The sequence below is a fragment of the Pristiophorus japonicus genome, unplaced genomic scaffold (genome assembly GCF_044704955.1).
Source record: "Pristiophorus japonicus isolate sPriJap1 unplaced genomic scaffold, sPriJap1.hap1 HAP1_SCAFFOLD_307, whole genome shotgun sequence".
NCBI classification, from domain to species: Eukaryota; Metazoa; Chordata; class Chondrichthyes; family Pristiophoridae; genus Pristiophorus; species Pristiophorus japonicus.
Genome location: NW_027252857.1, coordinates 383121 through 399948, shown reverse-complemented (window position 1 = coordinate 399948; position 16828 = coordinate 383121). Strand labels below are relative to the sequence as shown.

Here is a 16828-nt window from a genome sequence, read left to right as displayed (position 1 = left end):
ATTAGCGTCCTCGACCAGGCCAACATCCCCAGCATTGAAGCACTGACCACACTTGATCAGCTCCGCTGGGCAGGCCACATAGTTCGCATGCCCAACACGAGACTCCCAAAGCAAGCGCTCTACTCGGAACTCCTACACGGCAGGCGAGCCCCAGGTGGGCAGAGGAAACGTTACAGGGACACCCTCAAAGCCTCCCTGATAAAGTGCAACATCCCCACTGACACCTGGGAGTCCCTGGCCAAAGACCACCCTAAGTGGAGGAAGTGCATCCGGGAGGGCGCTGAGCACCTCGAGTCTCGTCACCGAGAGCGTGCAGAAACCAAGCGCAGGCAGCGGAAGGAGCGTGCGGCAAACCAGTCCCACCCTCCCCTTCCCTCAACCACTGTCTGTCCCACCCTCCCCTTCCCTCAACCACTGTCTGTCCCATCCTCCCTTTCCCTCAACCACTGTCTGTCCCACCCTCCCTTTCCCTCAACCACTGTCTGTCCCACCCTCCCCTTCCCTCAACCACTGTCTGTCCCACCCTCCCTTTCCCTCAACGACTGTCTGTCCCACCCTCCCCTTCCCTCAACCACTGTCTGTCCCACCTGTGACAGGGACTGTGGCTCTCGTATTGGTCTGTTCAGCCACCTGAGAAGTCGACGGACTTCTGATGATGATTCATTACAGGAACTACATCCCTGTCACCAACAGGGAGAGACTGAAAGGCCCATATCAACAACAACAAGGTGCTATATTTATATAGCGCCTTTAACGTAGTGAAACGTCCCAAGGTGCTTCACAGGAGTGTTACAAGATAAAAAATTTGACACCGAGTCACATAAGGAGAAATGAAGGTAGGTGAGCAAAAGGTCAAAGAGGTGTAAAGGAGCGTCTTAAAGGAGGAGAGAGAGGTAGAGAGGTAGAGAGGTAGAGAGGTAGAGAGGAGGAGAGGTTTAGGGAGGGAGTTCCAGAGCTTGGGGCCCAGGCAGCTGAAGGCACGGCCACCGATGGTGGAGCGATTATAATCCGGGATGGTCAGGAGGGCAGAATTAGAGGAGCGCAGAGATCTCAGGGGTTGTGGGGCTGGAGGAAATTACAGAGATAGGGAGGGGCGAGGGCCACGGAGGGATTTGTAAGCAAGGATGATAATTTGAAAATAAGGATGAGAATTTTGAAATCGAGGCGTTGCTTAACTGGGAGGCAATGTAGGTCAGTGAACACAGGGGGTGATGGGTCAATGGGACTGGGTGTGAGTTAGGACACGGTCAGTGAGCACAGGGGGTGATGGGTCAATGGGACTGGGTGTGAGTTAGGACACGGTCAGTGAGCACAGGGGGTGATGGGTCAATGGGACTGGGTGTCAGTTAGGACACGGTCAGTGACCACGGGGGTGATGGGTGAGCGGGACTGGGTGTGAGTTAGGACATGGTCAGTGAGCACAGGGGGTGATGGGTCAATGGGACTGGGTGTGAGTTAGGACATGGTCAGTGAGCACAGGGGGTGATGGGGCAACGGGACTGGGTGTGAGTTAGGACATGGTCAGTGAGCACAGGGGGTGATGGGTCAGTGGGACTGGGTGTGAGTTAGGACATGGTCAGTGAGCACAGGGGGTGATGGGTCAGTGGGACTGGGTGTGAGTTAGGACACGGTCAGTGAGCACAGGGGATGATGGGTCAATGGGACTGGGTGTGAGTTAGGACACGGTCAGTGAGCACAAGGGGTGATGGGTCAGTGGGACTGGGTGTGAGTTAGGACACGGTCAGTGAGCACAGGGGATGATGGGTCAATGGGACTGGGTGTGAGTTAGGACATGGTCAGTGAGCACAGGGGGTGATGGGGCAACGGGACTGGGTGTGAGTTAGGACATGGTCAGTGAGCACAGAGGGTGATGGGTCAATGGGACTGGGTGTGAGTTAGGACACGGTCAGTGAGCACAAGGGGTGATGGGTCAGTGGGACTGGGTGTGAGTTAGGACACGGTCAGTGAGCACAGGGGATGATGGGGGAACGGGACTGGGTGTGAGTTAGGACACGGTCAGTGAGCACAGGGGATGATGGGTCAATGGGACTGGGTGTGAGTTAGGACATGGTCAGTGAGCACAGGGGGTGATGGGGCAACGGGACTGGGTGTGAGTTAGGACATGGTCAGTGAGCACAGAGGGTGATGGGTCAGTGGGACTGGGTGTGAGTTAGGACACGGTCAGTGAGCACAGTGGGTGATGGGTCAATGGGACTGGGTGTGAGTTAGGACACGGTCAGTGAGCACAGGGGGGTGATGGGTCAATGGAACAGGGTGTGAGTTAGGACACGGTCAGTGAGCACAGGGGGTGATGGGTCAGTGGGACTGGGTGTGAGTTAGGACACGGTCAGTGAGCACAGGGGGTGATGGTTCAATGGGACTGGGTGTGAGTTACGACACGGTCAGTGAGCACAGGGGGTGATGGGTGAACGGGACTTGGTGTGAGTTAGGACATGGTCAGTGAGCACAGGGGGTGATGGGTCAATGGGATTGGGTGTGAGTTAGGACATGGTCAGTGAGCACAGGGGGTGATGGGGGAACGGGAATTGGTGTGAGTTAGGACATGGTCAGTGAGCACAGGGGGTGATGGTTCAATGGGACTGGGTGTGAGTTAGGACACGGTCAGTGAGCACAGGGGGTGATGGGTGAACGGGACTTGGTGTGAGTTAGGACATGGTCAGTGAGCACAGGGGGTGATGGGGGAACGGGACTTGGTGTGAGTTAGGACATGGTCAGTGAGCACAGGGGGTGATGGGTCAATGGGACTCGGTGTGAGTTAGTCATCGGGGCAGCCGAGTTTTGGATCACCTCTAGTTTATGTCAGGTAGAATGTGGGAGGCCAGCCAGGAGTGTGTTGGAATAATCAGGTCTAGAGATAACAAAGGCAGGGATGAGGGTTTCAGCAGCAGATGAGCTGAGACAGGGGTGGAGGCGGGCGATGTTATGGAGGGGAAATAGGAGGTCTTAGTTATGCTGTGGATATGTGGTCGGAAGCTCATTTCAGGGTCAAATATGACCCCGAGGTTGCGAACATCTGGTTCAGCCTCAGACAGGAGTTGGGGAGCGGGATGGAGTCAGTGGCTGGGGAACGGAGCTTGTGGCGGGGACCATTTCAATTGGAGAAAATTTCTGCTCAGATATCCATCAGAGAGCCTGAGACAGCAAGAGGCAGAATCTAAAACCAGCACCTTACCCACAGGAGGTGCACTGCCACACTCACCGATTCCGAAGGTGACGTTCAGAGGTTTGACCTTACACAGCATTCCCACGCCACTGTAACCCTCCTTCTCCTGAGGCGAGGCCCAGTACTGGTGCGGGTATTCCGGCAAGTCCTTCAGCTCCGATGGCAGCAAATTCTCTGCACACTTGGTCTCCTGGAGACAGAGGATGTCGGGAGCCTCCGCAGTCACCCACTGCAACAGGGAAAAGACCGAGAGTGTGAGAGGGGATCGCTGAGGGGAGTGGGGGGGGCGGTAGACTGGGCCACACCCCCCCCCCCTCCTTTCCCCCCGGTCAGGGACTGGACCCCTCTCCCCACCCCTCCACCCCGGGACTGGACCCCTCTTCTTCCCCCCCCCCCCCCAGTCAGGGACTGGACCCCTCTCCCCCCCCCCCCCAGTCAGGGACTGGACCCCTCTCCCCCCCCCCCAAAGTCAGGGACTGGACCCCTCTCCCCCCCCCCCCCAGTCAGGGACTGGACCCCTCTCCCCCCCCCCCCAGTCAGGGACTGGACCCCTCTCCCCCCCCCCCCCAAGTCAGGGACTGGACCCCTCTCCCCCCCCCCCCAGTCAGGGACTGGACCCCTCTCCCCCCCCCCCCCAGTCAGGGACTGGACCCCTCTCCCCCCCCCCCCAGTCAGGGACTGGACCCCTCTCCCCCCCCCCCCAGTCAGGGACTGGACCCCTCTCCCCCCCCCCCCCAGTCAGGGACTGGACCCCTCTTCCCCCCCCCCCCCCCCAATCAGGGACTGGACCCCTCTCCCCCCCCACCCCCCCAGTCAGGGACTGGACCCCTCTCCCCCCCCCCCCCAGTCAGGGACTGGACCCCTCTCCCCCCCCCCCCCCCAGTCAGGGACTGGACCCCTCTCCCCCCCCCACCCCCCCAGTCAGGGACTGGACCCCTCTTCTTCCCCCCCCCAGTCAGGGACTGGACCCCTCTCTCACCCCCCCCCCCCCCCGGGTCAGGGACTGGACCCCTCTCCCCCCCCTCCCCCGGGTCAGGGACTGGACCCCTCTCCCCCCCCCTCCCCCGGGTCAGGGACTGGACCCCTCTCTCACCCCCCCCCTCCCCCGGGTCAGGGACTGGACCCCTCTCCCCCCCCCTCCCCCGGGTCAGGGACTGGACCCCTCTCCCCCCCCCTCCCCCGGGTCAGGGACTGGACCCCTCTCTCACCCTCCCCCTCCCCCGGGTCAGGGACTGGACCCCTCTCTCACCCCCCCCCTCCCCCGGGTCAGGGACTGGACCCCTCTCTCTTCCCCCCCCCCCCCCCCCCAGACCTACCTCCAGACCTTTCTTTTTGACCCAGGCCCGGATGCCATCGACGTTCCACGAGGTGATCTTCAGGCCGCTGCGCTTCCCACCCTCGCTCACCAGCTTGTCCGGCGTGTCCTCAAAGGTCACCACAGCATCAGCTTCCTTCTCAGCCCCATCACCGACCTTTGCCCCATCGCCGACCTTCGGCCCTCCACGTTTTGTCTTCTTGGTCACCAGCTCTGGGGGACAAACAGAGGGATTGGTGACACGGGAACGGTGCCACACAACCCACCAGGAAGGTGGGTTTCCCCGGGGTAGTGTTCGACAACACACCCTCGAGGCAGCGAGGGGGCAGGCCACAGTACATTAAGCAATGAGCCAGATTTAGCCAACAGCCTCACTGTGTGATCATCACGTGATCGAGTGCAGCGCAGCGTTTGAAAGTTAGAAACAGGAAACAGCTGCTGAGATTCCGGATTTGGGGAAGGCCGACTCCAACGGGATGGGACAGACTCCATAATCTGGGAAAATCTGTGCAAGGGGGAATCAGCGGGAGAGGTTCACAACCCGTTTATACGCCCAAGGGGCACGAGCTCTACTAAAACAGCCAAGGACAACTAAAGAGGTATGCGACTGTGCAAAACTAAAAGCAAAAGCAGAAGAAATAGCCCAGATCCTGGCGGATGGGAGATACAGACAGCAAAGGGTGACAAAGGGGAGAGAGAGAGCTACAAAGGGAAGGAACTGGCCAGGGAAGTCAAATCAATACGAAGAATATTTAGTTACATTAAAAGAAAGACTTGCATTTATATAGCGCCTTTCATGACCACCGGACGTCTCAAAGCGCTTTACAGCCAATGAAGTACTTTTGGAGGGTAGTCAGCCCATTTGCGCACAGCAAGCTCCCACAAACAGCAATGTGATAATAACCAGATAATCTGTTTTTGTTATGTGAGTGGGATAAATATTGGCCAGGACACCAGGGATAACTCCCCTGCTCTGCTTCGAAATAGTGCCCTGGGATCTTTTACATCCACCTGAGAGGTCAGACAGGGCCTCGGTTTAATGTCTCATCGACAGACGGCACCTCCGACAGTGCGGCACTCCCTCAGCACTGCACTGGAGTGTCAGCCGAGATTTCTTGCGACCAAGTCCTGGAGTGGGACTCGAACCCACAAGCTTCTGACTCAGAGGCGAGTGTACTGCCCACTGGGCCCGGGCTGACACATGAGGAAACCGAGTGTGGTCAGGAGTGATGTTGGATCCCGAAACACTGAAAGTGGTGACACTGTCAGTGACAACGGGGAAATGGCGGACATACTGAATAATAACTTTGCGACAGTCTTTACAGTGGAGGAAGAGGATGGCATGCCGGAAATCCCAATGAAACTAATATTGGATCAGGGACAGGGACTCAATAAAACTAATGTAAGTAAAATAACAGTAATGAAGAAAATAATGGCACTAAAGAGTGACAGGTCCCCAGGACCAGCTGGTTTCCATCTCAGGGTTTAAAGGAAGTCTATTATGAGGGGGCATAGTTTTAAGGTGGTAGGTGGAAGGTTTAGAGGGGATTTGAGGGGGGTTCTTTATGCAGAGGGTTGTGGGGATCTGGAACTCGCTGCCTGGAAGAGTGGTGGATGCAGAAACCCTCACCACTTTTAAGAGATGGTTGGATGAGCACTTAAAGTGCAGTAACCTGCAGGGTTACAGACCTAGAGCTGGTAATTGGGATTAGACTGGATGACCTTTTGTTGGACGGAGCAGATATAATGGTAAGTACTGCAGGGAATAGAATACGACCAGGGTGATCTCCTGGACTAGTGTCGATCGCCTGGATGGATTGGAGAGGAATTTTCCCAGATTTTTTCTCCCTAAATTGTCCTGGGTTTTATCTGGTTTTTGCCTCTCCCAGGGGATCACATGACTCCGGTTGGGGTGGAGTGTAGAATGTTTCAGTATAAGGGGTGTCACAGTGTGTGAGGCGGACTGGTTGGGCTGGGTGCTCTTTGCCTTTCCGTCATTGTTCATAGGTTTATATATAACCTTCAGGGCTGCTGACCGAGGGCCGTGCGGCTCTTTGTCGGCCGGGGCGGACACAATGAGCCGAAATGGCCTCCTTCTGCCCTGTAAATTTCTATGTTTCCAAGTAGGTGAGCACACTACAGATGCCCGAACTATAATCTTCCAAAGTTATCGTGATTCAGGAACCGTCCCTTTAGATTGGAACATTGCACATGTCACTCTGCTATTTAAGAATGGCTGGAGAGGGAAACCAGGGAATTATAGACCAGTTAGCCTGACATCTGTTGTGGGGAAATTGCTGGAGTCGATAATTAAGGATAGGGTGACTGAACACCTCGAACCTTCAGCTGATCAGAGAGCCAGCATTGACAAACCTGATTGAAGTTTTTGAAGAGGTGACTAAAGTAGTGGACAGGGGAATGTCTGGATGTTATTTATATGGACTTCCAGAAAGCATTTGATAAAGTCTCACAGAACAGACTGTTAACTAAGGTTCAATGTAGGCAAATGTGAGGGCATCCACTTGGACCTAAAAAGGAGAGAACAGGGCACTTTCTAAATGGTGCAAGGATAAAAACAGAGGAGGTCCAGAGAGACTTGGTGCATCGATCATTAAAGTGTCATGAACAGGGAGAGAAAATAATGAAAAAGGCTAATGGAATGCTGACCTTTATATCTCGGGGACTAGAATACAAGGGGGTAGAAGTTATGCTGCAGCTGTACAAAGCTCTGGTTAGACCACACCTGGAGCACTGTGAGCAGTTCTGGCCCCACACCTGGAGTTCTGTGAGCAGTTCTGGCCCCACACCTGGAGTTCTGTGAGCAGTTCTGGGCCCACACCTGGAGTTCTGTGAGCAGTTCTGGGCCCACACCTGGAGTTCTGTGAGCAATTCTGGGCCCACACCTGGAGCACTGTGAGCAGTTCTGGCCCCACACCTGGAGTTCTGTGAGCAGTTCTGGGCCCACACCTGGAGTTCTGTGAGCAGTTCTGGGTCCATACCTGGAGCACTGTGAGCAGTTCTGGGTCCATACCTGGAGCACTGTGAGCAGTTCTGGGCCCACACCTGGAGCACTGTGAGCAGTTCTGGGCCCCACACCTGGAGCACTGTGAGCAGTTCTGGGTCCACACCTGGAGCACTGTGAGCAGTTCTGGGTCCATACCTGGAGCACGGTGAGCAGTTCTGGGCCCACACCTGGAGCACTGTGAGCAGTTCTGGCCCCACACCTGGAGCACTGTGAGCAGTTCTGGGCCCACACCTGGAGCACTGTGAGCAGTTCTGGGTCCACACCTGGAGCACTGTGAGCAGTTCTGGGCCCACACCTGGAGCACTGTGAGCAGTTCTGGGAAACATACCTGGAGCACTGTGAGCAGTTCTGGGCCCACACCTGGAGCACTGTGAGCAGTTCTGGGTCCACACCTGGAGCACTGTGAGCAGTTCTGGGTCCATACCTGGAGCACTGTGAGCAGTTCTGGGCCCACACCTGGAGCACTGTGAGCAGTTCTGGGTCCACACCTGGAGCACTGTGAGCAGTTCTGGGCCCACACCTGGAGCACTGTGAGCAGTTCTGGGAAACATACCTGGAGCACTGTGAGCAGTTCTGGGCCTACACCTGGAGCACTGTGAGCAGTTCTGGGCCCACACCTGGAGCACTGTGAGCAGTTCTGGGAAACATACCTGGAGCACTGTGAGCAGTTCTGGGTCCACACCTGGAGCACTGTGAGCAGTTCTGGGCCCACACCTGGAGCACTGTGAGCAGTTCTGGGCCCACACTTTAGGCAGCATGGGTTTACCAGAATGACAGCCGGACTCCGAGGGTTAAATTACGAGGAGAGATTACACAGACTGGGGCTGTATTCACTGGGAGTTAGAAGGTTAAGAGGCGATCCGATGGAAGTGTTCAGGATATGGAGGGGAGGGGAGGGGAGGGTGGATGGAGAGAGACAATTCCCGCTGGTTGGGGAGTCTGGGACTAGGGGCAGAGTCTAAACATTGGAGCCAGGCCTTTCCGACTGAAATCAGGAAACAATTCTACACACAAATGGTGCTGAAGTTTGGAACTCTTTTCCACAAACAGCGATTGATGCTGGATCAATGGTTAATTTTAAAAGGTATGAAGGCAAATGGGGCAACGGCGGGGGATATGGAGATAGGTCGCAGGTCAGCCCTGCACAATCTTCCAATCTAAAGGGAGGGTTCCTGAATCGAGAGAACTTGGGAAGATCATAGATGGCCATCTGCAGTGTGCTCACCTATTTCCTTTAAACCCTGGGATCTCACCGAATGGCAGAACAGACTCAAGGGGCTGAATGGCCTCCTGTTCCTGTGTAACAGGCTCGAGGGGCTGAATGGGCTTCTTCCTGTTCCTGTGTAACAAGCTCGAGGGGCTGAATGGGCCTCTTCCTGTTCCTGTGTAACAGGCTCGAGGGGCTGAATGGGCCACCTCCTGTTCCTGTGTAACAGGCTCGATGGGGCTGAATGGCCTCCTCCTGTTCCTGTGTAACGGGCTCGAGGGGCTGAATGGCCTCCTCCTGTTCCTGTGTAACAGGCTCGAGGGGCTGAATGGTCTCCTCCTGTTCCTGTGTAACGGGCTCGAGGGGCTGAATGGCCTCCTCCTGTTCCTGTGTAACAGGCTCGAGGGGCTGAATGGTCTCCTCCTGTTCCTGTGTAACAGGCTCGATGGGGCTGAATGGGCCTCCTCCTGTTCCTGTGTAACAGGCTCGAGGGGCTGAATGGCCTCCTCCTGTTCCTAACAGGCTCGAGGGGCTGAATGGCCTCCTCCTGTTCCTGTGTAACAGGCTCGAGGGGCTGAATGGTCTCCTCCTGTTCCTGTGTAACGGGCTCGAGTGGCTGAATGGCCTCCTCCTGTTCCTGTGTAACAGGCTCGAGGGGCTGAATGGGCCACCTCCTGTTCCTGTGTAACAGGCTCGATGGGGCTGAATGGTCTCCTCCTGTTCCTGTGTAACGGGCTCGAGGGGCTGAATGGCCTCCTCCTGTTCCTGTGTAACGGGCTCGAGGGGCTGAATGGCCTCCTCCTGTTCCTGTGTAACAGGCTCGAGGGGCTGAATGGTCTCCTCCTGTTCCTGTGTAACGGGCTCGAGGGGCTGAATGGCCTCCTCCTGTTCCTAACAGGCTCGAGGGGCTGAATGGCCTCCTCCTGTTCCTAACAGGCTCGAGGGGCTGAATGGCCTCCTCCTGTTCCTAACAGGCTCGAGGGGCTGAATGGGCCTCCTCCTGTTGCTGTGTTTAATGGGAATGACCCAAAGTAATTCACTGCATACGTCTCCCATTAACTTCCCTCATTAAACAAGTGGCTATAACCGGAGAATTGCTGTGTTTCTCACTCCTGGCTGAACCTCCCTTCTCCAGCAGCTCGGAACCGGGCCAAGCCGGATAAGGGATTTTGCTGGACGAGGGGAGGTCACGTGTTGTAAGGGGAGCAACGCTATACAAACCGGTTTTACAGCTGCCTGCTAGCCCCCAGGCATTTTACTGTGATTTCAAACCCACCATAAAACCTTCAACAGAAAGAGAAACACCTGGACTGTATGGTTGGTTTGTTGTCTGACAGAAGCCGGGCCCAACTATTTAATAACCTGGCATTTTAAATATTTTGTCCTCACAAAAGTATTCAGGTAGCTGTTTCCATCTCAATTGAATATGCAGCTTATTTACTGTAAATACTTGATAAATAAGGGAAAATACACATTTTTGGATCTCACAGAAACTTTGCTCCACGAGTTATTAAGGGAACCGAAACAGCCAGCCCCCAGCCCCCGCTGGCCGGCCAGCCCAGATACTGATGTCCCTGACCCCGCGATCACTGTGCCGCACTGTCTGCCGGCCCAGATACTGATGTCCCTGACCCCGCGATCACTGTGCCGCACTGTCTGCCAGCCCAGATACTGATGTCCCTGACCCCGCGATCACTGTGCCGCACTGTCTGCCGGCCCAGATACTGATGTCCCTGACCCTGCGATCACTGTGCCGCACTGTCTGCCAGCCCAGATACTGATGTCCCTGACCCTGCGATCACTGTGCCGCACGGTCTGCCAGCCCCCAGTTGCGTCCCTGCAATTCTGAAGTTCTCTGAAATTTGTATGTATTGGTTCTATGTTGGGCGGGGGGGGGGGGGGGGGGGGAGGGGCAGGCAGTCCGGCGATCGCTGGGGGTGGGGGGGGGAGGGGCAGGCAGTCCGGCGATCGGTGGGGGTGGGGGGGGGGGGGGCAGGCAGTCCGGCGATCGCTGGGCCGGGGGGGGGGGGGGATCTTTGAATGCCAGTCATTCCCTTGTTTAATTTATTGTGCACCACCTTCTGATCTCCCAGGTAGAACAAACAGTCTCAAAGGGAAAGAGACAACGACGACTGATCCTTAGTTTTAGTGCACATGACATTTTGCATCAGATTGAGCTTTATTTAGAAACATAGAAAATAGGTGCAGGAGTAGGCCATTCGGCCCTTCGAGCCTGCACCACCATTCAATGAGTTCATGCTGATCATTCCCTCAGTATCCCTTTCCTGCTTTCTCTCCATACCCCTTGATCCCTTTAGCCGTAAGGGCCATATCTAACTCCCTCTTGAATATATCCAATGAACTGGTCTCAACAACTCTCTGCGGCAGGGAATTCCACAGGTTAACAACTCTCTGAGTGAAACGTTTCTCCTCATCTCGGTCCTAAATGGCCTACCCCTTATCCTAAGACTGTGTCCCCTGGTTCTGGACTTTTCCAATATCGGGAACATTCTTCCCACATCTAACCTGTCCAGTCCCATCAGAATTTTATATGTTTCGATGAGATCCCCTCTCATTCTTCTAAATCCAATGTATAAAGGCCCAGTTGATCCAATCTCTCCTCATATTGTCAGTCCTATCATCCCGGGAATCAGTCTGGTGAACCTTCGCTGCACTCCCTCAATAGCAAGAACGTCCTTCCTCAGATTAGGAGACCAAAACTGAACACAATATTCTAGGTGAGGCCTCACCAAGGCCCTGTACACCTGCAGTAAGACCTCCCTGCTCCTATACTCAAATCCCCTAGCTATGAAGGCCAACATACCATTTGCCTTCTTCACCGCCTGCTGTACCTGTATGCCAACTTTCAATGACTGATGAACCATGACACCCAGGTCTCATTGCACCTCCCCTTTTCCTAATCTGCTGCCATTCAGATAATATTCTGTCTTTGCATTTTTGTCCCCAAAATGGATAACCTCACATTTATCCACATTATACTGCATCTGCCATGCATTTGCCCACTCACCTAACCTGTCCAAGTCACCCTGCAGCCTCTTAGCATCCTCCTCACAGCTCACACCGCCACCCAGCTTAGTGTCATCCGCAAACTTGGGAGATATTATACTCAATTCCTTCATCTAAATCATTAATGTATATTGTAAATAGCTAGGGTCCCAGCACTGAGCCCTGCGGCACTCCACTAGTCACTGCCTGCCATTCTGAAAAGGACCCATTTATCCCGACTCTCTGCTTCCTGTCTGCCAACCAGTTCTCTATCCACATCAGTACATTACCCCCAATACCATGTGCTTTGATTTTGCACACCAATCTCTTGTGTGGGACCTTGACAAAAGCCTTCTGAAAGTCCAAATACACCACATCCACTTGTTCTCCCTTGTCCACTCTACTAGTTACATCCTCAAAATATTCCATAAGATTTGTCAAGCACGATTTTCCCTTCATAAATCCATGCTGACTTGGACCGATCCTGTCACTGCTTTCCAAATGCGCTGCAATTTCATCCTTAACAACTGATTTCAACATTTTCCCCACTACTGATGTCAGGCTAACCGGTCTATAATTACCCGCTTTCTCTCTCCCTCCCTTTTTAAAAAGTGGCCTTACATTAGCTACCCACCAGTCCATAGGAACTGATCACCAATGCATCCACTATTTCTAGGGCCACTTCCTTAAGTACTCTGGGATGCAGACTATCAGGCCCCGGGGATTTATCGGCCTTCAATCCCATCAATTTCCTTAACACAATTTCCCGCCTAATAAGGATATCCTTCAGTTCCTCCTTCTTACTCGACCCTCGGTCCCCGATTACTTCCGGAAGGTTCTGTGTGTCTTCCTTCGTGAAGATAGAACCAAAGTATTTGTTCAATTGGTCTGCCAATTCTTTGATCCCCATTATACATTCACCTGAATCTGACTGCAAGGGACCTACGTTTGTCTTCACTAATCTTTTTCTCTTCACATACCTACAGAAGCTTTTGCAGTAACTTTTTATGTTTCCGGCAAGCTTCCTCTCATACTCTATTTTCCCCCTCTTAATTAAACCCTTTGTCCTCCTCTGCTGAATTATAAAATTCTCCCAGTCCTCAGCTTTGCTGCTTTTTCTGGCCAATTTATATGCCTCTTCCTTGGATTTAACACTATCCCTAATTTCCCTTGTTAGCCACAGTTGAGCCACCTTCCCCATTTTATTTTTACTCCAGACAGGGATGTACAATTGCTGAAGTTCATCCATGTGATCTTTAAATGTTTGCCATTGTCTATCCACCATCAACCCTTTAAGTATCACTCGCCAGTCTATTCTAGCCAATTCATGCCTCATACCATCAAAGTTGCCTTTCCTTAAGTTCAGGACCCTAGTCTCTGAATTAACTGTGTCACTTTCCATCTTAATAAAGAATTTGACCATGTTATGGTCACTCTTTTCCAAGGGGCCTCGCACAATAAGACAGCTAATTAGACCTTTCTCATTACACATCATCCAGTCTCGGATGACCAGCTCCAGAGTTGGTTCCTCGACATATTGGTCTAATACACTCCAGGAAATCCTGCTCCACCGCACTGCTACCAGTTGTGTTAGCCCAATCAATATGTAGATTAAAGTCACCCATGATAACTGCTGTACCTTTATTGCACACATCCCTAATTTCTTGTTTGATGCTGTCCCCAGCCTTACTACTACTGTTTGGTGGTCTGTACACAACTCCCACTAGCGTTTTCTGCCCTTTGGTATTCCGCAGCCCCACCCATACCGATTCCACATCATCCAAGCTAATGTCCTTCCTTACTATTGTGCTAATTTCGTCTTTAACCAGCAATGCTACCCCACCTCCTTTTCCTTTCTGTCTATCCTTCCTAAATGTTGAATACCCCTGGGTGTTGAGTTCCCAGCCTTGGCCACCCTGGAGCCATGTCTCCGTGATGTTAATTACATCATACCCGTTAACTGCTATCTGCGTAGTTAATTCATCCACCATATTCCGAATACTCCTCGCATTGAGGCACAGAGCCTTCAGGCTTGTCTTTTTAACACACTTTGCCTCTTGAGAATTTTGCTGTAATGTGGCCCTTTTTGCCCTCCACGTTTACTATTCTTCTTTCTATCTTTTGCTTTTATCTCCTTTTTGTTTCCCTCGGTCTCCCTGCATAGGTTCCCATCCCCCTGCAATATTAGTTTCAATCCTCCCCAACAGCACTAGCAAACACTCCCCCGAGGACATTGGTTCCGGTCCTGCCCAGGTGCAGACCATCCGGTTTGTACTGGTCCCACCTCCCCCAGAAGCGGTTCCAATGCCCCAGGAATTTGAATCCCTCCCTCCTGCACCACTGCTCAAGCCACATATTCATCTGCGCTATCCTGCGATTCCTACTCTGACTAGCACGTGGCACTGGTAGCAATCCCGAGATTACTACTTTTGAGGTCCTACTTTTTAATTTAGCTCCTAGCTCCTTAAATTCGTCTCGTGGGACCTCATCCCTTTTTTTACCCATATCCTTGGTACCAATGTGCACCACGACAACTGGCTGTAGATGGGTGAGGTGATTTGACCCATCCACCTCCATGGCACGAACCTGGTATTGCAGTACTTCCAGGAACGGTGCTTGGGCTCTCGGCCTTTTGGCTAAGAGCATTGGCGCAGAGTGATCCTTGACAGGTGCAAGGTGACCTCTGGCGTTTGTGATCTGACAAAGAATTGGAAAGATTGGCAACGAAAAAAAACTGGCTGTTCTCCCTCCCCCACACACTGCCCCCACCCCCCCCACACACTGCCCCCACCCCCGCTCCCCCCACACTCACCCCCCCCCCCCACACACTGCCCCCACCCCCCCCACACACTGCCCCCACCCCCGCTCCCCCCACACTCACCCCCCCCCCCCACACACTGCCCCACCCCCCCCACACTCACCCCCCCCCCCCACACACTGCCCCACCCCCCCCACACTCACCCCCTCCACCCTCACACTCACCCCCCCCACACACCCCCCCCACACACTGCCCCCACCCCCCCCACACACTGCCCCCACCCCCCTCACACACTGCCCCCACCCCCTCCACCCTCACACACTGCCCCCACCCCCGCTCCCCCCACACTCACCCCCCCCCACACACTGCCCCACCCCCCCCACACTCACCCCCTCCACCCTCACACTCACCCCCCCCACACACCCCCCCCACACACTGCCCCCACCCCCCCCACACACTGCCCCCGCTCCCCCCACACACTGCCCCCACCCCCCCCACACACTGCCCCCACCCCCCCCACACACTGCCCCCACCCCCGCTCCCCCCACACTGCCCCCACCCCCGCTCCCCCCACACTCACCCCCCCCCCACACACTGCCCCCACCCCCCTCACACACTGCCCCCACCCCCCCCACACACTGCCCCCACCCCCGCTCCCCCCACACTCACCCCCCCCCCACACACTGCCCCACCCCCCCCACACTCACCCCCTCCACCCTCACACTCACCCCCCCCACACACTGCCCCCACCCCCCCCACACACTGCCCCCACCCCCTCCACCCTCACACACTGCCCCCACCCCCGCTCCCCCCACACTCACCCCCCCCCACACACTGCCCCACCCCCCCCACACTCACCCCCTCCACCCTCACACTCACCCCCCCCACACACCCCCCCCACACACTGCCCCCACCCCCCCCACACACTGCCCCCACCCCCCCCACACACTGCCCCCGCTCCCCCCACACACTGCCCCCACCCCCCTCACACACTGCCCCCACCCCCCCCACACACTGCCCCCACCCCCCCCACACACTGCCCCCACCCCCCCCACACACTGCCCCCGCTCCCCCCACACACTGCCCCCACCCCCTCCACCCTCACACACTGCCCCCACCCCCCCCACACACACTGCCCCCACCCCCCCCTCACACACTGCCCCCACCCCCGCTCCCCCCACACACTGCCCCCACCCCCCCCTCACACACTGCCCCCACCCCCACCCCCACCACACACTGCCCCCACCCCCTCCCTCTCTCTCTCTATCTCCCGGTTACCTGGTTCTGTTTCTCGAGCCCGTTTCGGCATCTTAAGGCCTGAGACTGCAGGCCGCGATCTCACTGCGCATGCTCACTCCCGTCACTCAGATCACCAGGGTCACTGCGCATGCTCATTCCCGTCACTCAGGTTCCCGAGGTCAATGCGCATGCTCACTGCCGTCACTCAAGAACACAATATTTTTTGAATGGATTGTGCACCGGGACACAGCACCCAGCTCCCCGGGACACAGCACCCAGCTCCCGGGACACAGCACCCAGCTCCCGGGACACAGCACCCAGCTCCCGGGACACAGCACCCAGCACCCGGGACACAGCACCCAGCATCGGGACACAGCACCCAGCTCCCGGGACACAGCACCCAGCACCCGGGACACAGCACCCAGCTCCCGGAACACAGCACCCAGCTCTCGGGACACAGCACCCAGCTCCCGGGACACAGCACCCAGCACCCGGGACACAGCACCCAGCATCGGGACACAGCACCCAGCTCCCGGGACACAGCACCCAGCACCCGGGACACAGCACCCAGCTCCCGGAACACAGCACCCAGCTCTCGGGACACAGCACCCAGCTCCCGGGACACAGCACCCAGCTCTCCGGGATACAGCACCCAGCTCCCGGGACACAGCACCCAGCTCCCGGGACACAGCACCCAGCTCCCCGGGATACAGCACCCAGCTCCCGGGACACAGCACCCAGCTCCCCGGGATAAAGCACCCAGCTCCCGGGATACAGCACCCAGCTCCCGGGACACAGCACCCAGCTCCCGGGACACAGCACCCAGCTCCCGGGACACAACACCCAGCTCCCGGGACACAGCACCCAGCTCCCGGGACACAGCACCCAGCACCCGGGACACAGCACCCAGCACCCGGGACACAGCACCCAGCTCCCGGGACACTTCAGCCAGCTCCCGGGACACAGCACCCAGCTCCCGGGACACAGCTCCCAGCTCACGGGACACAGCACCCAGCTCCCGGGACACAGCACCCAGCAACCAGCACCCGGGACACAGCACCCAGCACCCGGGACACAGCACCCAGCTCCCGGGA

General features: G+C 56.0%; 1 protein-coding gene across 1 annotated transcript in view; it reads right to left on the bottom strand.

Annotated features, from left to right (window-relative positions):
* The window catches only part of apex1 (APEX nuclease (multifunctional DNA repair enzyme) 1), a 29878-nt gene extending 14017 nt beyond the window's left edge, over positions 1-15861 (bottom strand). The window contains exons 1-3 of the mRNA XM_070872328.1: positions 15774-15861; positions 4501-4712; positions 3221-3413 (exon numbers count right to left, since the gene is read on the bottom strand). Coding sequence (XP_070728429.1) covers positions 3221-3413; positions 4501-4712; positions 15774-15804 — 436 coding nt within the window. The 5' untranslated portion in view covers positions 15805-15861. The remainder of the gene's footprint in view (positions 1-3220; positions 3414-4500; positions 4713-15773) is intronic.
* Positions 15862-16828: the final 967 nt, after the last annotated feature.